Source organism: Tenrec ecaudatus, chromosome 10, assembly GCF_050624435.1.
Source record: "Tenrec ecaudatus isolate mTenEca1 chromosome 10, mTenEca1.hap1, whole genome shotgun sequence".
Classification (NCBI taxonomy): Eukaryota; Metazoa; Chordata; class Mammalia; order Afrosoricida; family Tenrecidae; genus Tenrec; species Tenrec ecaudatus.
Window position 1 is genome coordinate 141,888,897 of NC_134539.1, and position 25,878 is coordinate 141,914,774.

Genomic DNA, 25,878 nt, shown 5'->3' on the forward strand with positions numbered 1-25,878 from the left:
TTTATCTTCAGACCATTACTGACATATTAGCAATTTTCCCTACAAATATAATGGCTAAGTTATTGTTTCATAATCTTTCTTTTGCTTTGTGATGTTTCTAATATTTTACTGTTGCCATCTGGTTGATAAGGAACCTCAGAGGTGTGGTGGGCTACACATTGAGCTGCTAACCACAAGATGAGCAGTTCAAACCTTCCAGTAGCTCCAAGGCAGAAAGATGAGGCTGTCTTCTCCTGAGATTATTTAAAGTCTTGAAAACCCAAAAGGCCAATTCTATTCTGTCCTAGAGGGTCACTAGGTCTCCCTAGGAGTTGGAATCCACTCAATGGCAGTGAGAATTTTATGCAGTCAATTCCAACTCAAATCAACCCTCTAAGCAGAGTATGATTGCCCCCATAGTTTCCAGTCCTATGGAAACAGACTGCCGGAGCTACTGTTAGATTCACACTGCACACCGTTTTGTTAGCAGCCAAGCTCCAGATCACTGTGCTGCCAGGGATCCTTTTCGGACATAGACCTATATTATGTGGGATTTTGACCAATAATATTCTTTCACTTCACCATTATTTAAGCAACCAAAAGATAAATCAACATTGTTCTATCTCAAGGGGAAGCTTTTGTGGTATAACCAGGAACTGTGACCACTTTGTCAAAAAAAAAGTCTCAAGTAATATGATCATATTGGACTAGCATCTACAATTATATGAAATTTTCTTCTGCTTATATTAAAAGTCTAAATTGTTTCTGATTTAAACCCTGTATCCACATGACCTTTGAATCTATGTAGTTTAATAAATTTGCTGGTAAATTTGCTCTTCTAATTAAAGATGATTCTACATATATCATCACTTTCATAATCTGAAGTCAGTAGTCCATTCCTAGAATTCTTACATGTTAACAATTCTGATCTTTCCAAAGGAGAGAAAATTGCTGTCAGCAATCTGGAAAATGTGGTGAGAAGAATGGGGCTAGTCTGCAGTGATAAAGAGCACAGGGTGTTGAAATCTCTGCCGAAAGACAGTAAGCATTTAGCACATTCTTGGTAGCTTGGATTTACAGACTTGTGTATGAGCACTTCTAAAATTATTTATGCCTATGCTCTATAACTCAGATAAGGTTGCTCTGAGTCAGAATTGACTCAGTAACCGTGGTTTTGGTTTGGGGTTTGGATGCTCTACAAACCCCATTCAGAAAGCACAGGCTCTGCACAAGCAGCCCAGCTCTTGTATTTGAAAACTGAGAAAACTTCCTTCACTTCTTTCCCACCATTAAAGATAAGTATCCCTTTCACCTTGAGAGCACTCTCTCATCTAAACTATGACCAAGAAGTACAGGGAAGTAAAGATAGTAAGAGAAAGACGGGAAAAGGGAGAAACAGGGAATTTAAAACCTTTCAAAAGCCAATCGATGGAGAGATGTGTAATAATGAAAACTGTCTTCATCTCTAGCTTCATTCTTTTCTGAGGTCAAATCAGACTCAACTTCCAAGCATATCTGAAGTTTTTTTCCTTGAATTTGTGGATATTGGGCTCTTTTTTAGTGTTTCCACCATGTAACCTATATTCTATACTGTGTCTTATCTTTCAGCTACTGGAAAAGTGTATAAGCGTAGATTGCTAAAAGGTGTGAAGACCCTCAAAGGTGAGTGAGGAGCATCATGAGTGCCCAAGAACAAATCAAACCTTCATCCTTAGCCTTTAGTCCTCCATAGCCTAGCTTTGCTTCTCACCAATTTAGTCCCCAATGAGATGCCACATAACATAACATTCTTCTTTGGGTGCATCACTGACCTTTTGAGCTACATTACAGTATCTTGTAACTGTAACAAGTTTCAAACACTGTTTGCTGGCAAGAATGTCTAATGGATCGGTTGTTTCAACCATGAATCTTCATTCCATCCTCTGTTGACCTCTCATGGGAAATTGCAGCAATGCTCCTGGACTAGTATTAAGGAAAATGCTCTATTTCCATTTTTGTCCTAAGCAACTGGAGCTGATCACAATTGCACAATTTATTTAGGGGTGATTCGACCATCTGGGGAGGGGTGCTCTGGGGTGGAAATGCTGGTGACTGTGTAATTCCCCATAGTATGACTGAAAGATGGAACTATTCAATTATATAATATGTAAATTATGTGCCAGTAAAACTGTTGGGGGAAAAAGAAAAATATTTTGAGAATTATACAAATTATTGATCTCTTACTACTCAAAAAATGATTGAAGTACCTCCCCATAAAGGTAATCACAATTAATAATTCAGTGAGTATCTTATTTCAATTTTTTTCTATTTTAATAGCCATATCGCAATAAATACACAGAACTGTTGAAAGTTTCCTTGTGCCCTTGTGCATTACCTTTTGACTGGGGCTGATGATGCTTGACCGCTATGTCTAGCATTTTCCCCTTAGACATCTATGCTCTGGTTTTTACTCCTTCTTCCCTAAGGACCAAGGGTCAAAATCAAAAAAGTGAAATCTCTTTTGAAAGACATGGGATTCCCGCTCCAGGATGAAGAACTTGAGGAGGTAATGGAGCAAGAGCTATCCAGTGATGGTGAGTGCTACAGATAGTGCTGTGACCTTTCGAGAAACGCGAGCTCTTCTGTCAGAACTGCTGAAAGTCACTGAGTTTAATAATGAAGTCAGTGTGAATAGAAAGACTTTAATTCTGACTGACGGAGAAATGCCATCGCTGACATTGTTTCTCAAAACACGTGTCAGGGATGTGGTGCTTGAAAAACTCAGTCATGCCTGGGATGCCACACTATTATGAAGCTGAAAGAAAAATTCATTAAAGAAAGTATTTAAGAGAAAAACTAAACAAATCAAATGATAAACTAGGAGCCTGATTGCAAGACAGAGTTTTGTCCCTAAGGTACAACAAGTCCTTGAACATTAATAAGAAAGTGTTAAGAGTAGAACAACTGATAAAAATATAGCCAGGTAGTTTATAGAAGATAACATAAATAACATATGAAAAGATGTTCAACCTTACCAATAATCATAAATATATAAATAAAACAAGACAGAATGGTTTTTCAATCACTGTTATGGTTTAAAATTTAAAAAGTTGATAACATCTAGACACCCTTTTGGAAAAGTCATCTAGAATTATCTATGTGGAGAGAAAACTCTCTTTCCCAGTGAGTCAGCATCCATCCTGCATCTGTAGTGAACAATATTTCTTTGTGCGGAGTGATGATTCCTGTTCTGCCACTGATTAACAAATAACTTAACCCTGATGGATCTTAATTTCTTCATCTGTAAATGGGAAATTGAACTAAATTATTTTCTATGGCTACTTCTTACTAAGAAATGTGTATGGTAATACATGTAAAGTGCTTAATACACTATCTCCAATACTACTAACTGTTAATAATAATGAAAACTTCTAACTAATGAGGTTCCCCAGGACTTGACATTTAGCTGCCTTTATCTCCATCTTCTTCCTAAATTATTGCATCTGGTTCCGTTGTGTTCAAATACCTACTCTGGGAAATTAAAACAAATTTAAGTATATAGTTCAACCTCCCTAAATTGGGAAAGGTATAGTAAACTAGCTATTTGATGTCTCCACTGGATGTCTAAAGGTTTCACTAGTTTAATGAAATTATTCAATGAAATTTTTAGCTAGAAAGTCCCGTGCTCTCCCTACCTCAGTAATGGTACCCCATCCAAGCCACTGATTGTGGGGAGGCTTTGTTCTTGATTTCTCCTTTCCTTCATATGCACATCCAAACTTATACTCCACTTGAATAGCATGGTATAAGTACATCCACTTCTTACCATCTCCACTGCCGCAACTATATCCCAAGAGACTATTATTGTCTGAGCCACCAAAACAGCCTCCTACCTAGTCTCCATCCCTACCACTATCCCACCCACCCCTTATCCTAAACACTCCAATCAGAGTGATCGTCTATAAATTAAAAAGAGATGATCTTAGCCTTCTTCTTCAAGCCCTTCAATAACACTCCATTGTATAAATAAAATGGATAACTTTCCCAATGTGAAAGATAATAATATCTAAATTTGATAAGACAATGACCTACAAGGTCATGATTTTTCATGATTGAGTCCTTGCACATGGATCCTGAGAATGGGTCAGGACCAGGCAGTATTTCATTCTCTTATGTGTGGGCTCACGAGGACTGGATGACACCTAACACCACCACCACACTGGTCTTCACTCAATTTAAGATTATTGCACCTACTGTTCTTCTATTTGGAATTTGTCCTTCCAGTTCCTCATAGGACCACTCCCTCCTCAGATTTCAGACCTCAACCCAAATCTACTTTCTGAGAGGTCTTCCCTGCTTCCTCTGCCCAAAGCAGTCACACCTTCTATTGCTCTTTATTATGTGGCCTATTGTGTTTTTGATGGCGTCCTATCAAAACTTCAAATTATCCCTTTTTGTTTACTTTTCACAAGTTTGTTTTCTGTCTGTCTCCTAGCACTAGATTGTTTACTCCTTGAGGGCAATATCTCTGTCATCTTGTTTACCTTTGTATCCCCAAGGCCTAACAAAATGTCTGACACATGGGCAGTACTCCATAAACATTTGTTAATTAACTGACTAAATAAAGATTAGATTTATTTATTCTTCCTCCTCACCCTTAACTAGAACCAATAATGTCTTAACAAATTTACTCTAGTGGGCACTAAGGCAAAGGACAAAAGAAAATATGAGAGTGATTTCTTTTGTTGTTGTTGTTAATAAACATTTAAATTTTTTATTTCGTTTTACCAGCTATATTAATTTATAATACACATATCATACAGTTAATAGTTTAAACATATTAAAAAGAATTGTGCAATCATTACTACCATCATTTTAGAACATTTTCTTTTTTAACATTTTATTAGGGGCTCATACAACTCTTATCACAATCCATACATGTACATACATCAATTGTATAAAGTACATCCGTACATTCTTTGCCCTAATCATTTTCAAAGCACTTTCTCTCCACTTAAGCCCTTTGCATCAGGTCCTCTTTTTTTTTCCCTCCCTTCCCATTACCCCTCCTATTATCATGAGCCCTTGATAATTTATAGATTTATAGATTGTTATTTTGTCATATCTTACCCTATCTGGAGTCTCCCTTCACCCCCTTCTCTGCTGGCCGTCTCCCAGGGAAGAGGTCACATGTAGATCCTTGTAATCGATTCCCCCTTTCCAACCCACTCACCCTCTACTCTCCCAGTATCGCCCCTCTCACCCCTGGTCCTGAAGGTATCATCCACCCTGGATTCGCTGTGCCTCCAGCTCCCATATGTACCAGTGTGCAACCTCTGTTCTATCCAGTCTTGCAAGGTAGAATTCGGATCATGGTAGTAGGGGGGCGGAAGCATCCAGGATCTGGGGGAAAGCTGTATTCTTCATCGGTACTACATCACACCCTGACTGACTCATCTCCTCCCCTAAACCCCTCTGTGAGGGATCTCCGGTGGCTGACAAATGGGCTTTGGGTCTCCACTCTGCACTTCCCCCTTCATTCACTATGGTATATATATATTTTTTGGATGATGCCTTATACCTGGTCCCTTTGGCACCTCGTGATCGCACAGGCTGGTGTGCTTCTTCCATGTGGGCTTTGTTGCTTCTGAGCTGGATGGCCTCTTGTTCACCTAAGAGTGATTTCTTATAGATTAAAACAATTCTTTGTTCTAACAACCTGGTATTCTGTGATGCTCACCCTCTTGGCACAATCGCTGAAGACAAAATGGGTGCATTAGCAAATGTGGTGAAGAAAGTGGATGGCGCCCAGCTATCAAAAGATATAGTGTCTGGAATCTTAAAGGCTTGAAGTTAAACAAGTAGCCATTTAGCAGAAAAGCAACAAGCCCACATGGAAGAAACACACCAGCCTGTGCAATCATGAGGTGTCAACAGGATCGGGTAACAGGCATCAGAAGACCCAAATCAAATAAACAAAAACATATTGTTGAGAATGAGGGGGATCAAAGCAGAGACCCTCAAAACCCATCTGTAAACAATGGAGCATCCCCTCACAGAAGGGTCACAAGGAAGGGATGTATCAACCAGGGTGCAGTATAGCACTGATGAAACACACAATATTCTTCTGGTTCCTTAAGGCTTCCTCACCCCCCACTATCATGATCCCCCTCCTACCTTTCACTGCGGGCTAGACTGGAGCATGTGCACAGGTACAGATAAGAGCTCATGGCACATGGAATCCAGGAACAGGAATGAGAGTAGCAATACCAAGAGGGGCAGGGGAAGGTGGAGAGAGGAGGGGAGCAAGAGGGATAAGCACACACACACACACGCACAAGCAAACATACACAACCAGAGGGATGAACAAAAGAAACCATGGGGGAAGGGAGACAGCGGATGGTGTAAGATATGAAAAATAATAATCATTTATCATTTATCAAGGGGTCATGAAGGCGCATAGAGGAGCTGATACCAAGGATTCAATATAAAGTAAATGTTTAGAAAATAATGATGGCAGCATATGTACAATTATGCTTCATAAAATTTATGTATGGATTGTTATAAGAGTTATAATAGCCCCCAATAAAATGATTTTTAATTTAAAAATTTTTTTAAAAACACAATTAAGAGCTCTTGACACACGAAATCCAGGACAGATAAACCCATCAGGAACAGAAATGGGAGTAGCAATACCAAGAGGGTAGGGGGAAGGTGAGGGGAGAAGGTAGGAAAAGGGGGAACCTATCGCAGTGATCAACATATAACCCCCAGTGGAACGAACAGAAACATAGGTGAAGGAAGACAGCGGATAGTGTAAAAGGTGAAAATAGTGAGAATTTATCAAGGGTTGACAAGGGTGGGAGGATGGGAAGGGAGGGAAAAAAGAGGAGCTGAACTAAGACCTCAAGTAGAAAAAAATGTTTTTAAAATGATGATGGAAACAGATGCACAGATGCACTTGACACAGTGATGCATGGATTGTTAGAAGAGCTGCAAGATGAGTTATTAAAATTTAAAGATAACACTTATATTTTGGGGAATGTTCCGAAAATTCTAAGGAACAATAGGGAGAGGGAACTACTGATTCTTGGTTGTTCAGTGTCAGAGCTTTTTGCGGCTTAACTTATTTGAGTCTCAGTAACATCAACCTGCCTAATTCTGAACTATGCCTTAATTGCCTTACAGTTGATGAAACAGTTGATCTGAATAATTTGATGGATGTTGTCAGTTATATCAAGGGTGAGTTGCCAACAATGATGATGAAAAGATGTTGTATGTTATATATTAATACTTTGGAATGATAAAAAAAATATTTCCCCTTCATAAATGTTTAAACTCATGTAATATGAAGGGACTTCAAAAAGTTCATGGAAAATTATAATTGCAAGATAATAAAATTTTTCCTCCAACCTTTTGAAACTCCCTAGTGTATTTTCCATTTTTGTGGCTATTGCTGAACTTAGGTAAACAATTGCTAATCTGTATTTTATATTAATGCTAACAATATTCTCTGAGATTTCCAAAAAAAAAACTAGCTACATCAATATAGATATATGTGACGCTTGCATATCTATGCAGTCTTTCCTCTACTGACCTCACTACTAGAAATTTACTCCAAAGAAACAATGTAATAGACCAATGGGAGGGAGGCAAAAATCTACCTAAAGATTATCTTTCTCTTAAATGTGAAATGGTCCAAATACATAACAGCATATGAGTTATTCCATAAACCCATCAGTTTAATGGGATCTCATGTGTTGAAAAGCTGTGAAATTATGTAGAAATGTGGAAACATGTTTATGAAGCAATAACATTGGGTTATGGATCTAGGATACACAATTGTATTATTAGATTGCTATGTTGTAAAAGAGCAGTCCTATCTGCAAAGAACAAACTAGGAAGTGAAAAATGTGGAGTGGTAGAAATATGTTTTCCCCATTATATTAATCTTGAATGTTGTTATTATTCTTATGTTTATTTAACTTACTTCTTTCTTAATTGCTTTGAGATTAGTAAAGTTCTCAGAAAGCATAGTGACCAGAGAAGTAAAGTACTGGGAAAACCACACTCACTGCCATTGAGTCTACAGAGTCAGAGACCCGACAGGGCAGGATAGAAGTACTCCTGTGAGTTTCTGCGACTCTAACTCTCCGGGAGTAGAGAGCCCACCTGTGAAGTCTGGGTGCACCCAGTGATGATAGACGCAAGCATGCTGTTGTCTGTGGCCTTTATGTTAATTCCATCTCCTAGCGACCCGTGTGTTAGAAGTAGACCTGCTCCCATGGGCTGCTCCACCTCTAAGTTTCACAGACGCTGGAGGCAGTTCATCGGGGCTTTGCTTCCACAGTCGCTGAACCGGTTCAAACCACCACCAGCTGCTTGTGGCACCCAGGACGCTTATATAAAAGCATAGGTAGTGTTTTCCATTCTTTGTCATCTCAGATAGGTAATATTTCTGCAATTCATTCCTCACTTTTGATAAGGAGAGGCGATTGATGTCCGGGACTTAGACAAATTTATAGCAAGCAAAGGAATTGAACTCACGGAAGGAGAAATGAAGGACCTGATGCCTCAATTGTCGTTTACTGGTAAGTTGGTTCTTTAAAAACAGTTGGTTGTTTTTTTTTATTTCCTTTAAGTAGTGCATATTTATTTTCCTATGAATCTATTTTCTTTGAAATATTGTAAGAAATTTTGCTTTGAATTTTTTTATTTTATTGGAAGATAGACATCTCTTTTTTTAATCATTTTATTGGGGCTGAAAGATAGACATCTTTAGAAACCAAACCAGTTGCTGTCAAGTGGTGAAGTGGTTGCTCACTTTGCTGCTCACTGAAAGCTCAATAGTTAGAACCTAACTGTTCCACACGGATAAGATGTGTCCGTCTGCTTCTGTAAAGATTGCTATTGCTGTTGTCATGAAGTGCCATCTAGTCACTTCGAACTCATAGGGACACATGTTCTGAGCCCACCGTTACAGCTACTTTGTCGATCCATCTTGTTGAGGATCTTCCTCTTGTTCTCTGCCCTCCACTTTACCAGTCTCTCCTAATAACCCATACACAGCACATGAGATGAAATCTTGCCCTCCTCACTTCTAAGGAGCATTCTGGCTGCACCTCTTCCTGGGTAGATGTCTGTGCTTCTGACAGTCCATGGTATTTTCAATATTCTTTGCTAGTGCCATAATTCAAATACATCAGTTCTTCTTTGGTCTTCTTTATTCAATGCCCAACTTACAGTCAAGGCAGAGAGGTCAACTCAGAAGATTTTTGCAATTTTTTGCAATTCACAAAGGGGAAATCTTGATATATTTTCTCAAAGGACACAGGATGATCGCTGCCTTGTTATGCAGAAGTTTTAAGAAATGGAAAAGTGCATTGGAAGGGGGTGGGGAGCAGAAGAGTTACACCAAGGTACCGGTATTTATTTTTTCATCAACAATACATCTGCTCACTCTTCAAAGGTATCAAGGGCTACCCTATGAGAATTTCCCTGGGAATCCTTACTTTATCTACCCTGTCGCCCTGCTCTTGCCCCTCCAGGCTTTTTGTTGTTGTTCCCAAAACCCAACATGCATTGAAGAAGGACACAATCTGAGTCCCTCAAGGATGCCAAATCTGCCATTTGGATGAGGTGCAAAGCAAAGAGGAGAGAATTCTTAGAGAGATGGAGACACAGCCTTCACGAGTGTACAGACCTACATGGAAATTACACTGAAAAACAACAGCTTCACATTTTGATATTTTTATTTAGTAAAGTTTCTATGATTTTGAAGTAATACTTCTTGACTTATCTTTGTATATCTATTATCTGTTATACCATTCATGAGCATCTTATTATTTATTTGCGTCTTCTTATTCGTCCTTTAATTTAACACTGTAAAATTTGCTTCACAAGTGTCTTCATTCAGTAACTAAAACAGAATATCTCCGACCATACCCATACATAATTCTTTCTCCACCCCAGTCCGAATCCTCTTCCTTTTCCACTTCTGTTCATGCTGCTATGTTTTTATCAGTCATTCTGGCAGAAGCCTTTAGTTCTCTTTGACTCTGCCTTCTTCTTAGTACATTACCCATCTTACCACTGATGTTCTAGAAAATTATCCAGATTCTAACGCAAACCAATATCTCTCTATTTTTATTAATCTAGTATTAAATATATAATAATATCTAATTTAATATTACATGTAAGTATTGAGTAGAAATGTATTGTTTACATTTGACTAATTAATGTTAAATGTTTATTTTTATATCTGATATATTTTTTAATTTCACATTTATCAATTTTGATGAGTTTTTATCTGAGTGCTTCTATATCTGAATCAAATTGTTTTACAGGAAGTGGGAAGATTAAAAAAAATTCACTAATGAAGGCTCTGAAGAAGTTTAAATGTGAGTAAAAATAGACATCTTATTATTTGATGCTATGCATGCATTTATATGTTATATTGGCTATAAAAATAATGCGTATTATAGAAAATATATACTCAGAAAATGAAGTAATGAAAATAAAAACTTTTAGTAATACTTATTGCAATTACCCAATTTTAATCCATAATTTTAGCAGCCTACATTTTTCTATATACATATATATATAATTTAATGCATTTAGTTCTTAAATTCCTATTCCAAATTATTTCTATTTTATTACTAATATTAACATTTTGCCTATCTATAAATATATCTGGGAGAAAGATGAAGCTTTTCTACTCCTATAAAGAAGGAGGTGATGTCAAGCGGTCCAGGAAGGAAAGTATGTTTCAAGACTGATAATGGAAGTAATTGTACAATTATGTTTGACATGACTGAATTATGGAATGATATGACATATGTATTAATTCCCAAGTTACAGTAAACTTTTTTTTAAAAAAAGGAAAAGCATGTATCCAGGAATAGGTTTGGGGCTCACACTAAATCCTAGTTCCAACCTAAGAAGAATCAGTTCTTACATCATGGTCCTGCTTGAAACTCACCTTCATGAAATGATCACTGAAGATAAGGGTGCTACAGCAAAGTGTGATAAAGATAGTAGATGGGGCTCACCTATCAATTGGAATGGTGTCTGGGGTCTTAAAAGCTTGTATTAAAACAAGCAGCCATCTAAGTCAGGAGTCAACAAAGTCTACATGGAAGGAGCACAAAGCCTGAGTATGGTGAAAGGAAAAACATCAGAGCTAAAATTATGAACACCCAATTTTTGGAGGGCTATGGGGGACAACAGGTGCCCAAAACCCATCTGCTGAGTATCTAGTCAGACTGAGCCACTGGCAGATTCGCTCTAACCACAAGCGAGAGTCTCAGACAGCCTTGCCATCAGGTAGAGACCATTGTAATCTTGATTATACTAGATCAAACTCAATACTTAGTCAGTTGACCTCCTTATAGATGCGACCTAAATTTGTTCTGGGTGCAAGTATCTCTTACTTTTTCCATAACAGAAATTTCGTCCCTGGCTTTTTTTATGTTGATGGGGTCTTTTCTGTCTTACACTATTATGTTTTTATCCTTATTACCTTAGTGTGATTTTGTTTTTTATTGTTTTCTGTTGGGTCTCCCATCTGTGGAGCACAGGAGGAGTGCATATGATAATAACTGATACAAGGGGATAGAGGAATGCAGGGGTGAGGGTAGTGAGAAGGGAGGGAAAGGCGATTTCAAGAGTAAATAATAAAGGTGGGAGGGGAGAGGGAGCACTAGAATGGATGGTGATCGCACAATTCATTTTAACCATGGGGCGGGGGTGGGGCCTAGGATTGATGGGGTGGTGATGATTGGACTATTCTCCTTCATTTGAGTAGTTGAACTATTGAATTGTGTGATATGTAAATTATGTGCCAATAAAACTGTCGGGGGGGGGGGGGGGGAAGGTTTACAGTCTCAGAAACCAACAGGCCAGTTCTATCCTGTCCCATAGTTGGAATCCACTCAGTGAGTTTTTTGTTTATAGGAATATTAATTACCTAATATTTCCTTTTGGATACCTCTGAAATTTAACAGATAAGCTCAGCAATTTTTATAGATCTTTTTACTATTCATAAATGTGATGTGTCAGACAAGATAGTCGTACCTATGTAAAAATAATTGAAGGTACTTTATACAAGTATACTTAATAAAAGAGGATAGATGTGTACTCTGGGTACCCACATTTAACATTTCAAAGTAAGTCCTCTTGCATTTTATTACTTGTAAAAGAAAAACATATTTTTTAATAAGATCATTCTTATTCATCCCTTGGTACAGCTGTTGCTACAGCTAGAAAGCTTTCAGAAATATTTGCTCAGTAGCTTTTAAAATCATGCTACTATTTCCTCTAGTTCTTTGGTGCTTCCATCCCCCCACTATCATGACCTCAATTCTACCTCCAAATTGGATTAAACTAGAACATGCACACTGCTACAGATAAGAGCCCAAAACACAGGGACTCCAGGATAGATAAACCCCTCAGGAGAGTAGAGATATCAGGAGGATTAGGGGAGGGTGGGAGGAGAAAGGGGGAATTGATCACAAGGATCAACCTTAACCCCCTCCCTGGGGGATAAACAATGGAAAAGTGGGTGAGAGGCGATAGAGGATGATGTAAGATATGAAAATAATAATATATAGCTTATCAAGGATTCATGAGGGAGGGTGGGAAAGGGAGGGGGAAGAAATGGGGAGCTAATATCAGGGGCTCAAGTGAGAAGAGAATGCTTTGAAAATTATGATGGCAGCCTATGTGAAAATGTGCTTGACACACTGGATGAATGGATGGATTGTGGTAAGAGATGCAAGAACCTCAATAAAAGTATTTTTTAATTATGCTACTAAATTTTGGGATATTGGAGACACTCCTCCATGATCATATATGTAGCTCATTAGTCATCTATAAGTATTTACTGAAGACCCATAAAATAAAGTTCAAAATTGAATAAGAGACAAGCACAAGCTCTGAAAAAAAGATTCTAGTCTCCTGCTTTCAGATAATTGAGGATTCACTAACCCAAGCAGCTATAGCAGTCATTCTTGAGCTAGCCCTCCTGGCAACCCAAAAGAAAGTTTTATAAAAGCAGCGGCTCTCAGTGACTATGAGTCCTCTAACTCAGAACCAATTACTACAAACCATTCATGAAGCCAAGAAGGCACAGCCTTACCTTTTTCTCTCTGCTTAGTCTTCTAATACTCTTCTTTCTGCTCTTCCACTTCTTCCCACCGCCTCCTCATCTTCTCCAGTCTCTACTAATAACGTCTTCTCCGTGCACCTCTGTTTCTTGTTTTCCTAGTTGTGGTCTCTCTTTTTCTTTAACAAGTAAACAAAAACCCTTTTTTACTTTTTCTGGCTCTGGTGTTGGGTGAGGAAAAAAGACTCTGTAGCCGATGTTTATTATGATATAATTTGTATCCTCACATTTCACTAGATAGTTTACTAGAAATAAATTGCTATGTATTTTGTTGGCATACTTAGTCAATAATTCATAACCTAAAATGATTAGCAAACTATCCTTCTCTTTTGACTCAACAGATTTTCAATCATCTAACTTCTTTATGTCTTGAAATATGATTAATGATTTGTCAATACTGAGTCTATAAAATTTTTCAAATTTGGAATTGATATGTTCAGGCACCAAGAAAAGCCAATATGAATTGGCTTTATATATAAATAGATTTTATATATAACTTTGACATTTACTTCTGTTTCTCACTCACCTGGTGGGCGGGGGAGCAAGATATTGTTATACAGTTCTACTCTCCTTTCCATAACTTCAAAATTTTACATAATTTTAACTCTTAATCTTGTCCTTAAGCAAAAGGAATGGCAACTCTACATAAATTGATAGAAATGACAAATGATATTGAAGATGAGTCTGAAGGAATTGTCAGGATGGAGTGTAACATCCTAACTTGTTTTTGAGTCCCCTAATGGTCTTACCATTTTTACGCTCTCCCTCTCTTTTGTTGAGGTGATTGAACACAATATCTCTCCATTTGTTTTTCTGAGTGCCTTTTACCTTTACCACACTGCATCACATGTGACTACTAATTAGAAACCATTACAGGTTTTCTAATGACTTAACATCATGGTAATGTTTATTTTGTTTTTTTAACCACTAATTACATTGTTACATATTTAGTTGTCCACTGAATTTTGCAAAGTAGGTGTTCCTGACTCTGACACTAAGATATTCATTTAATTCATTGATTATCAATGTCTTCATAAAATGAAATGGAGATTTTTAAATAAAATAAAAATTAAAGGGGTGAACTATATTGACTATCCCTAAGGATTCCTTAGAATTTGAGTCCTCAGCTTCTAAAACAAAACAAAACTCTTGTGAGTCAAAGGGTCCGGTGAAGAAAATGAAAAGGCAGCCCATAAAATAGAAGAGAATATTTGGAAATCATACATCTGCTAAGGGTCTACTATTCAGAACAAATAAAGAACTCTTGTAATTCAGCAGTAAAAATACAAATATCCCAAGCTTTAAATCTGGAAAAGAATCTGAATTGATATTTCTCCAAAGAAGATATACAAATGTCCCATAAACACAGGAACAGATGTTCAGCAACATTAGAAATGGAAATTAAAACCACAATGCTGCTTCACACCCCCGTGAATGGCTGTAATAAAGTAGGCAGTAACAAGTGTTTCCAAGGATCCAGAGGAGCTCGAGCCCTCAATGAGTGCCAGTGGAAATGATACACACATACTCACTTGGGAAGGGTAATGTAACCAAGAGGAATTGCTGAAACCCTGGTGAGGACTGAAACCCTGGTGGGACAGGAAGAAGATCAAGGGAAATAGAGGAAAGAGCTGGGAGGCAAAGGGCATTTATAGAGGTCTAGATAAAGACATGTACATATGCAAATATATTTATGTATGAGGATGGGGAAATAGATCTATGTGAATATATTTATCAGTTTAGTATTAAGGTAGCAGAAGGACATTGGGCCTCCACTCATGTACTCCCTCAATGCAAGAATAGTTTCTTCTATTCAATTGGCAATCTATGATGCTCACCATCCAGACACAACTGCTGAAGACAAAGAGGGTGAACAACCCAAATGTGGTGAAGAAAGCTGATGGTGCCCAGCTATCAAAAGATATAGCTTCTGGGGTCTAAAAGCTTGAAGGTAAGCAAGTGGCCATCTAGGTCAGAAGCAACAAAGCCCACATGGAAGAAGCACACCAGCCTGTGCAGTCACAAGGTGTCGAAGGGATCAGGTATCAGGCATCATCAGAACAAAAAATCTTACCATTATCAATGAGGGGAGTAGTGCGGAGTGGAGACCCAAAGCCCATTTGTAGGACACTGGACATCCCCTTACAGAAGGGTCTTGGGGAGGAGACAAGCCAGTTAGGGTGCGATGTAGCAGCGATGAAAAATACAACTCTCCTCTAGTTCCTAAATGCTTCCACCACCACCACCCCATCCCCACCACTGTCATGATCCAAATCCTACCTTGCAAGTCTGGCTAGACAAGAGGAAGTACACTGGTAAAGATAAGAACTGGAAACACAGACTACAGGGCGGACGATCCCCTTAGGAGCAGTGGTGTGAGTGGCGATACTGGGAGGGCATTGGGAGGGTGTTTTGGAAAGAGGGAACTGATTTCAAGGATTTACATGTGACCTCCTCCCTGGGGGACAGACAAGAGAAAAGTGGGTGAAGGGAGACGTGGGACAGAGCAAGATGTGACAAAATAATAATTTATAAGTGATCAAGGGTTCATGAGGGAGGGGGGAGTGGAGAGGGAGGGGAAAAATGAGAACCTAATGCTAGGGGCTTAAGTGGAGAGCAAATGTTTTGAGAATGATGAGGGCAATAAATGTACAAATGTGCGTTACACAATTGATGGATGTATGGATTGTGAAAAGAGTTGTATGAGCCCCTAATAAAATGATTTTTTAAAAAGAAATTGCACTATCACAGGTAATCATCAGGGTTGAATTCTCTCGCTATCCTCATTCTGTCTGTGTGTTGGATAATAATCCAGGAAACTGGACTCTCTGAGGAAGAACACAGCATTGGGATTGGAGGAAGACTCATTCACAACTTATAATATGCAGATAACACAATCCCGCTTACTGAAATAGAAGAAGACTGGAAGCACTTACTGATGAAGACCAAAGACTGCCATCATCAGGCGGAATCATTGCTCAACATAAAGAAAATGAGAATCCTTAAAACTGGACTAATAAACCTCATCATCATAAATGGAGAAAAGATTGAAGTTGTCAAATATTTAAATTTACTTAGGTCCACAATCATCACTCATGGAAGCAGCAGTCAAGAACTCGAGTAACATATAGCTATGGCAAAATCTGTTGCAAAAGATTTCTATAAAATGTTTGGAAGCGGGAATCCAGGACAGATGATCCCTTCAGCACCAGTGGTGAGAGTGGCGATACTGGGAGGGTAGGGTAGAAAGGGGGAACCGATTACAAGGATCTACATATAACTTCCTCCCTGGGGGATGGACAACAGAAAAGAGGGTGGCAGGAGACGTCGAACAATGTAAGATATAACAAAATAATTTATAAGTTATCAAGACTTCATGAGAGAGGGCGTAGTGGAGAAGGAGGGGGAAAATGAGCTGATACCAAAGGTTCAAGTAGAAAGTAAATGTTTTAAGAATGATGATGGCAACAAATGTACAAATGTGCTTGACCCAAAGTATGTATGTATGTATGATTTTTTTAAGTGTTTGGAAGCAAAGATGTCACTTTAACACTAAAATGTGCCTGACCCAAACAATGGTATTTTCAGTATCCTCATACAAACAAGGAAGACCAAGGAGGAATTATTGACAAAGAATACGGAATATTCTATGGACTCCCAGAACAATGAACAAATCTGTCTTGGAAGAAGTACAGTGAAAATGATCCATAGAAGTGAGCATGATGACATTTGTCTCGCATGCTTTGGGCACATTATCAAATGGGGCCAGTACCTGGAGAAGGACTTCATGCTTGGCAAAGCAAAGGGTCAATGCCAAGGAGGAAGATCCTCAATGAGACGGGTTGACACAATAGCTGCAACCAGAGGAGCAAATATACCGACTCTTGTGAGGATGGCACGGGAATTGTCGAGTGCTTTCTTCTGTTCCCATGTAGGGTCTCTGGGTCAAAGAACAGCAATGACATGCAGAAGGAGGGAGCTTCTGGCGAATGCTAACAATTAAGTGCTTGGGTACTAACTCAAAGGTTGGCGGCTCGAACCCAGTCAGGCTTTTTAGAAGAAAGACTTGGGACATCCCTTCCCAAAGACCACAGTCATAAACCCCCTACGGAGCATGATTACACTCTCCAGCATATGGGGTCACCATGAGTTAGAATTGGCTCAGTGATACTTGGTTTAGTTTATTCAGGGACACAAGGAGCTAAGCTAGCATGAAGTAGTAACCATGTAGTAGTTTCACCAAATTATCCGGGTATCTAGGACTAAATGAGATGAAGAGCTGATTTCTGGAATCATCTTATTTTATTTGTGGAGTTGGTAGACAAGTGTGATATTTTATCTCTGGGGGTAATGCTCCTAGAATATAGCTGTCCCACTGGAGAGAAGGGAAGTACATTGGGGTTAGGACTTTGGGTGCCTCTGTCTGGGGTTAGCCTGTAATTTTTTTTTTTTCATTTAAAAAGCTTGACTATGAGTCAGAGTACAAGTCCTTATGTCTTTCCGCAGATATTTGCTTAGTCTGCCCTAGAATTTTAAAATATTGAAGTATAATTCATAAATCATAAAATTCATGGTACAAAGTACAATTCGGTGAGTTTTATTATGTTGTACAGCCATTAGCATGTCCCAATTCAAGAACATTTTGATCACTCCAAAAAGAAACCCTGTATCCACTAGCTGTTGCTCTAGATTTTCCTTTGCTCATGTCCCTGGCAACCATTCTACTTTCTATCTCTATGGATTTTCCTCTTTGGGACATTTCATAAAAGTGGTATTATACAATACGTGGCCTTTTGTTTGCTTTTTTTCAATCAGCATAATATTTCCAAGATTCAACCATTAGTACTTTATTCCATCAGTATTGCATTGCTATGGATGAATAATATTCCATCGAGTATATAGACTGCCTTTTCTTTCTTTATTAAGTCATTAGTCAATGGACATTTGTGTTCTATCTTGTTGTGTGTTATGAATAATGCTGCTATAAATATTCACACACAAGTTTCTGTGTGAACACATAATTCATTTCTCTTGGTCATATGCCTAGGAGAGAAATGGCAGGTTTGTAAGGTAACTCTATGAATAACTTTTTTTAAAATTAGGGGCTCATAACAATTTTTATCACACTCGATACACACATACATTGTGTAAAGCACATTTGTATGTTCATTGCCCTCATCGTTCTCAAAACATTTGCTCTCCACTTAAGCCCCTAGCATCAGGTCCTCATTTTTGCCCCTCCCTCCCCCTTCCCCCCTCCCTCATGAACCCTTGATCACTTATAAATTATTAATTTTGTCATATCTTGCCCTGTCTGATGTCTCCCTTCACCTGATTTTCTGTTGTCTGTGCCCCAGGGAGGAGGTCACATGTAGATCCTTGTAATCGGTTCCCCCTCTCCAACCCTCCCTCCCTCTACACTCCCAGTATCACCACTCACACCACTGGTCCTGAAGGGATCATCTGCCCTGATTCCCTGTGTTTCCAGTTCCTATCTGTACCAGTATACACCCTCTGGTCTAGCTAGCCAGATTTGCAAGGGAGAATTCAGATCATGATAGTGGGGGGTGGGGAGGGGAGGAAGCGTTTAGGAACTAGAGGAAAGTTGTATTTTTCATCATTGCTACATCACACCCTGACTGGCTCGTCTCCTTCTGGAGACCCCTCTGCAAGGGAATGTCCAGTGACCTACAAATGGGCTTTGGGGCTCCACTCTGCACTATCCCCCTCATTCACTATGGTAAAATTTGTTGTTCTGATGATGCCTGATACCTGACACTCATGATCACACAAGCTGGTGTGATTCTTCCATGTGGCCCTTGTTTCTTCTGAGCTAGATGGCTGCTTGTTTATCTTCAAGCCTTTAAGACTCCAGATGCTATATCTTTTGATAACTGGGCACCAACCGCTTTCTTCGCCCCATTTGCTTATGCACCCATTTGTCTTCAGCGATCATATCATGGAGGTGAGCACACAATGATATGATTTTTCTTTCTTTGATGCCTGATAACTGATCCCTTTGGCACCTCGTGATCACAGAGGCTGGTGTGCTTCTTCCATGTGGGCTTTGTTGCTTCTGACCTAGATGGCCACTTGTTTACCTTCAAGCTTTTAGACCCCAGAAGCTATATCTTTTGATAGCTGGGCACCATCAGCTTTCTTCACCACATTTGGTTGTTCTCCCTTTTTGTCTTCAGCAGTTGTGTCTGGACGGTGAGCATCATAGAATGCCAATTTAATAGAAGAAAGTATTCTTGCATTGAGGGAGTACATGAGTGGAGGCCCAATGTCCTTCTGCTACCTTAATACTAAACTGATAAATATATTCACATAGATCTATTTCCCCATCCTCATAAATAAATATATTTACATATGTACATGTCTTTATCTAGACCTCTATAATTGCCCTTTGCCTCCTAGCTCTTTCCTCTATTTCCTTTGACTTCCCTCCTGTCCCACTGTCATGCTCAGTCCTCACCAGGGTTTCAGCAATTCCTCTTGGTTACATTACCCTTGATCATGCCCAACCAGGCCTCCCACACCCTCCTCACCACCAGTTTGGATCACTTGTTGTTCCCTTGTCCCTGGGTTTATTAACACCACGACCTTTCCTCCCACCTCCCCTCCTCAATGTCTCCGTGGAACTGTTGGTCCCATTGTTTTCTCCTCCAATTGTTCATCCAGCCTATCTTATTTAGACGGACCTGCAGAGATAATAACATGCACAAAAACTAGACAGAGCAAAACCAAGCAACAATATACAACAAAACAACAACAACAAACCAATGACAAAAAAAACAGAACAACACAAGAAATAAAAGCTTGTAGTTAGTTCAAGGATTGTTTGGTGGCCTTTAAGAGTGTTTTCCAATCCAGTCTGTTGGGGCATCACGCCTTGACCCCAAAGTCCACCTTCAGCATTCCCTGGGGACCTCACCACTCCATTCCCTAGCTGTTCTGTTGCACCCCCTTAATATTTTGCCTCGGTGTGGTGGAATCTGATCGGGTGCAATTCCCACACTGTGTCTCTGATGTTGTCCCCTATAGGGCTATGGGTCAGTGAGGGGCGTCATGTTTCATACTGGGGCCAGCCATGTGGTCCTCTCTGTGGACTGCCTGCTCTAATTGGAAACATCATCCTCACGGCCTGATAGGCCAGTATGTGCTCCACTCTCCTCCTCCCCCTTCATCTGCTCCCATGTGCTCCCATCAGATATGTCCCTCTCCTGGAGCTGTAGATTCAGTGCTGTCCTTTGAAATAAATTCTTCTGAGGGGAGGGGCAGGTGTCCACTTAGTAGTTGGGATTGGGGCCGGCCCCCCAGACCTTTCCACTGGTTCCCTACTCCATGCCGGCATGTTGCATTCATGTCTTGGAGCACTGGGTTGATGTCTGGTCCCTCTTTCCCTGTGGAGATATAAACAATACCCTGCCATTGGGTGGGTTAGTACCCTGTGCCCCCGCTACCCTTTTCTTTTTTATTATTTTTTTTCCTTTCCCCACCTCTTTTGTTGTCTACCATGTATATCCCTGTATTTGGACTGGTCCCTGCCATATTACCTGATCCTCACCCCAGAAATATTTGTATGCCATAGCTTTTTTTCCTATGCCCCTTTTGCATTTCTTTTTAAAAGCTTACCTCAGCAGCCTTTGAATTCTTTCCATCTTTAAGACAATGCTATCTTGAGATCTGTTTTCTCTTTTTTGCCCTCTGGGTGAGGTTGTTCTATGTGGCGGTCTCTTATTTATGCTTGGTGAGTGTTGTTCTTCTGCACATACTGGGTCAACAAGGATCTTTTGTAGGGCTGGGTTTCTTCTAACAAATCTTTGAGTTTTTCCTTGTCTGGGAAAACTCTTACTTCTCCATCTATCTTGACCGATAATTTGGCTGGGTAGAGTATTCTTGGGTTTGTATTGTTTTCCTTCAATTTGTGGAATATGTTATTCTACTCTTTCCTCTTCTTCATAGTTTCTGCTGATAGGTTTAAGCATATTCTTATTAGGGAACCTTTATATGTGATTGCTTGTTTTTCCCTAGCTGCTCTCATTATTTTCTCCTTTTACTCAAAGTTGGATAATTTAGCTATTAAGTACCTTGGTGACTTCGTGTGATCCAATATAGCTGGTGTTCTTTCAGCCTCGTGAATGGTTGCCTGGTTTTCATTCATTAAGCTGGGGAAGTTTTCGACCAAGAATTCTCTCACTATTGTTGCAGATGACTTTGTTGTGTCTTCCTCCAGTAAGCCAATAATTCTAATGTTGTTCTGCTTCACAGCATCAGACATAGCTCTTAAGCTTTCTTCAGCTTCTCTGATGATCTTATTAGATTTTTGTTCATGTTTGTAAAAGTCTGCTTGGCTGTCCTCCAAGTCATTGATGTGGTTCTCTGCTTCCTTCAGTCGAGTCTCAAGGTCCGTGCTACTGGTTTTTGTAATATCTTCCCTAAGCTCCTGTATTTCCCTTTGGTTTATGGCTTTTATCTCCTCTATCATTTCATCCTTTTTCTGTATTGTTTCCCTCATATCCTGTATGACTCCAAGTAACATTCTGAAAATTTCTTTCCATGGCAGCTCAATGTCTGCTTCTTCTATGCGTGTCATTATGTTCAGGACATCTTCTGCCATTGCCTTTTGTTTCTCCCATTTTTTCGTTGACGTCATTGGGACTGGTGGCTCTTTGCATTGCGTTGTTTTTAGAGGAGCCAGGTGCCCTTTTCCAGGGAATCAAAGAGCACTGGTTCTCTCTGGGAGACTTGTAGGAATGCTTCTTCAAACTGCCTACAGCTTATTTCACTATGGAATTAACCTACCACTTTATCCTCCTGTGGCTTCCCTCTCAGGGGAGTGCCCCAGAAGGCTGGTGGGTTGCCTGCTTTGGTGTTGCAGAGGTTGGGCAGAGGTTCTTGCAGCAGCTTAGAATATTGAGTAGTGTTGGCCAAGTTACCTTAGGACCCCAGGCACACAGGCAGGAATTCCCCTGTAAGATGTTGAACAGAGTATCCCGTGGTGGAGGTCATCAGGGCCTTCTCCAACCTCAGGCTAGATACACAGGGTGGAGCTCACCTAGCTGGGTGTGGCACAGGCGTAAATGCCCTAGGCTAAAAGGAGTGGTCTGGAGGTTAGCAGTAGTGTTTGAGAGACCAAGAGACAAAGAGGAGAAAAAATATATTAAAAAACAAGCCCGCTGAGCCTGTGGGGTGTTGGGGAAAAAGGGGGGATATAGTGAAGAGATGGAAACAATATAGCTGAGTCCCAATCCCCACCAGTGGAGCTGCAAGAGTTTAGTCCCTGCTCTGAAAAGGTAGCTGCAAGCTGTGACTGTGTTGAGAAAAAGCCCCTGTACAGCCCTCCAAGACCAAGACGGTGGACAGAGAGGAGATGGAAACAAGAGCAACAATGTAGCTGAACCCCGATCTTTGCCTGTGGAGCTGCAAGGGTCCAGTCCCTGCCCTGAGACTGGTGGTGGCAATCTGTGGTTGTGTTGAGACCAAGCTGCCTACAGGCTCCAAATGGTCCCAGATCCAGCAGAGACAGGTGGGGGGGGGTGCCAAGGTCAAACCCCAGCTGGCCTCCACTGAGGTAAGCCAAAAGCCCCCAGCCCCTCAAAACCCCATGGGTCTGTGCCTACTTATCTTTATGATGCTCCTCCTGCATTCCAGCAGTGTTGAATTTCCCTCTAAACAACTCTCCTGGGCTGAATTCTGCAGAGTACTTCTGGTATATGTTACTTCATCGCCATCTTCCTGGAAATCCCCAAAGTTTCTTAATATGATGCTGCCATCCATGGCTCTGTAACCCCTACCAAATATTAGGAGGGACCAAGCACATAGGGTGTGTGAAACATTCATGAAGGGATTGGTCAGTTTTAGTTGCCATTCCCTTGTGTATAAGAGAGCTATCTCAGAAGGAGGGAAAGAGAAATCTCAAGACTATCAAGGAACAAGGACCACCAGAACAAAATGTTCCACAGATGACACATACAACTTTCCTCTAGTTCTTCAGTGCTTCCTCCCAACCCCCACCACTATCATGACCCAAATTCTACCTTACAAATCCAGCTAGATCAGAGCATATACACGGTAAAGATAAGAGCTTTCAACACAGGGAATCCAGGACAGATCAACCCCTCAGGACCAGTAATGAGAGTAGCAATTCCAGGAGGGGAAGGGGAAGGTGGAGGGAGAAAGGAGAAAGAAGGAATCAATCACAATGGTTGGCATATAACCACCTCCCAGGGGGATGAACAACAGAAAAGTGGGTGAAGAGAGAAATTGGTCAGTATAAGACATGAAATTTTTTTTATTTATTCTTTTTAAATTATTTTTTATTTATTTATTACATTTTATTAGAGGCTCATACTACTCTTATCACAATCCATACATATACATACATCAATTGTATAAAGCACATCTGTACATTCCTTTCCCTAATCTTTTTTTTTCTCCTCTTTTCTTTTTTTACATTTTATCAGGGGCTCATACAACTCTTATCACAATCCATACATATACATACAGCAATTGTATAAAGCACATCTGCACATTCCCTGCCCCAATCATTCTCAAGAACAATTTTTTTATAAATTATCAAGGGTTCATAAGGGAGGGAGGGGAGATAATTACAAGCTGATACCAAGTATAAATAAAAATTTTTAAATGATGATAGCAACAAATGTACAAATGTGCTTGACACAATAGATGTGTGGATTATAATAAGAGCTGTATGAGACCCACCCCCCAAAAAAATGATTTTTAAAAAAGAAGAGTATGTTTAAGATTCTTGCCTAAAGTACTAGAGGTCTAGATCAGAGACTGAGGCAAGGAGATCATGAAATGAGACAGAGCAGAGGAGCAGCATGGAGCAGAGCAACAGGTGGGTTCTGGATCTACAGAGGCAGGAACCGAGGGACCATGGACTGAGAGGCTGAGGAACTTGGCTGCTGGCTGAGGAGGGTTGTTGTGATCCAATGATTGTTTTCTGACTCTGATGTATGGAAGCTTGTTAACTTCCCCAAATAAACCCCCCATAGATGTGAGCTTTTTCGGTGAGTTCTGTGTGACCATTGCAACCGACTCTAAAGCCAGCAGAGAAATTGTAGTACTATGGGAAGGGTCAGAATAGGATAAAAGAAGTATAGAGGGTGGAAGCATGTCTGACCTCTGCCCTGTGGCAGTCAGCCTTGAGTTGATGGAAAGTTGGATTATTTGTCTTATTTAGTCAAAGGAGATCAGATGTGGCCCATTTCCTCAGTATCTTTTCTGACTTTTAACCATTCTGTATCCTCTTATTCTGTTTGAACCATTGCTTCTTGGGGGCTATGTATGGGTTTCAAATAAACACAATTATGTGTTCTGGAATTCCCATTCTTCAAAATGTTATCCATAATTTTTATGATCCACCCAGTTGAATGTCTTGCGTAGTCAATAAAACACAAACAAACTTTCTAGTATTACCTGGATTCAGCCAAGATCCATTGGACATCAGGTATCAGTAGTAAAAGCTCACATTCCACATTCTCTTCTGAATCCAGCTTGGATTTCTGGCAGTTCTCTTGACGATTTATTGAAACAACCACTTTTTAATTAACTTTAGCAAAAATTTACTTGAATGTGATTTTCATGATATTGCTCAATAATTTCTGCATTCTCTTGAATCACTTCTCCTTGCAATGGACACAGGCAGTTTTCTTTGGCTGGTCAGGAAGTTACCTCTCAAATTTGGGGTCCTAGATGAGTGCGTTTTGCCAGTGGTGCATATTCACTTCCCTACTAGGAAATTATCAGGGATTCCCAAGACTAGTAAATTTCAAACCCTTTAACTTGACAATCAAGAAAATCACATGTCTACTGACATGAGGTAAATAAGTGACATGAGCTTGGTATGAGACGAGAAAAAAATGATGGGAACTATGATAGTAAGAAATCTTAGTTGTACGAGCCCCCAATAAAATGATTTGAAAAAGAAAAATCTGAGGTTTCAATTCAAGGGGAAACAAGTTTTTCTACCACTGCCCATTACTGCTAAGGGAGATAGTTCTTTTGTTCCTGGTCTCTTGACATTCCATAACAAGTCACAAACTGAACATGTATCAATATTTTCATCTATGAAATTCTAAAAAAAATTAAATGTTATGTTAGCCAAATGAAACCTTTGGATGTCATTTTTATAATCTCTGTTCTAACAATCAACCCTGGCAATGCCTAATTTTTTGTGGCTCCCCTGTCTCACTTCATGTACGTCTATCCTCTCCTGTAGCTGAACTGTGCCTTGTCTTCTCGTCTCGCTTGGGCTCTCTAGTGTCTTTGCTCTTCAACTGTAGACCGCCTTCCTGTTACATGTCAGAGTTGGACTTCTCAAAGCCATCCAAGAGGAACTGTACTTGTCCCTATTTAAAATCTTGGCGGCCCCTAACATAGGAAGCCCTTAATAAATATTTGTTTAATTAATTGGTACATAAAGTGTTCCCTTTCTTTTTCTTTGTGTCTCTGCCCACAATGGAACAGAGTGCAGCAAATTTGAGATGACTAGAATAAAGTTAAATCATGCTCAGAATGAATGAACTCCCAGAGCAGAAATCAGCAACCTCTAGAATGGTTACCACTGAGTAAAGACTGAAAGATTTTCAGGGGCTGATGACATACTTAGCTAAGCCACTGGCTCTGGTGTTACAAACCTTCCCAGAGGAACCTCCGGAGACAAGCATGGCCATCTGCTACTGAAAACTCACAACCTTGAAAATCCTGCAGAACAAAGTGCCACT

The 25,878-nt window shown here is 39.8% G+C and overlaps 1 protein-coding gene across 1 annotated transcript in view; it reads left to right on the forward strand.

Moving 5' to 3' along the window:
- EFCAB3 (EF-hand calcium binding domain 3) overlaps positions 1–25,878 on the forward strand; it is a 113,558-nt gene that overhangs the window by 59,309 nt on the left and 28,371 nt on the right. Inside the window, exons 17-22 of the mRNA XM_075559677.1 lie at positions 919–1,020; positions 1,588–1,641; positions 2,445–2,552; positions 7,147–7,200; positions 8,445–8,549; positions 10,305–10,358. Of these exons, the coding sequence (XP_075415792.1) occupies positions 919–1,020; positions 1,588–1,641; positions 2,445–2,552; positions 7,147–7,200; positions 8,445–8,549; positions 10,305–10,358 (477 nt within the window). The remainder of the gene's footprint in view (positions 1–918; positions 1,021–1,587; positions 1,642–2,444; positions 2,553–7,146; positions 7,201–8,444; positions 8,550–10,304; positions 10,359–25,878) is intronic.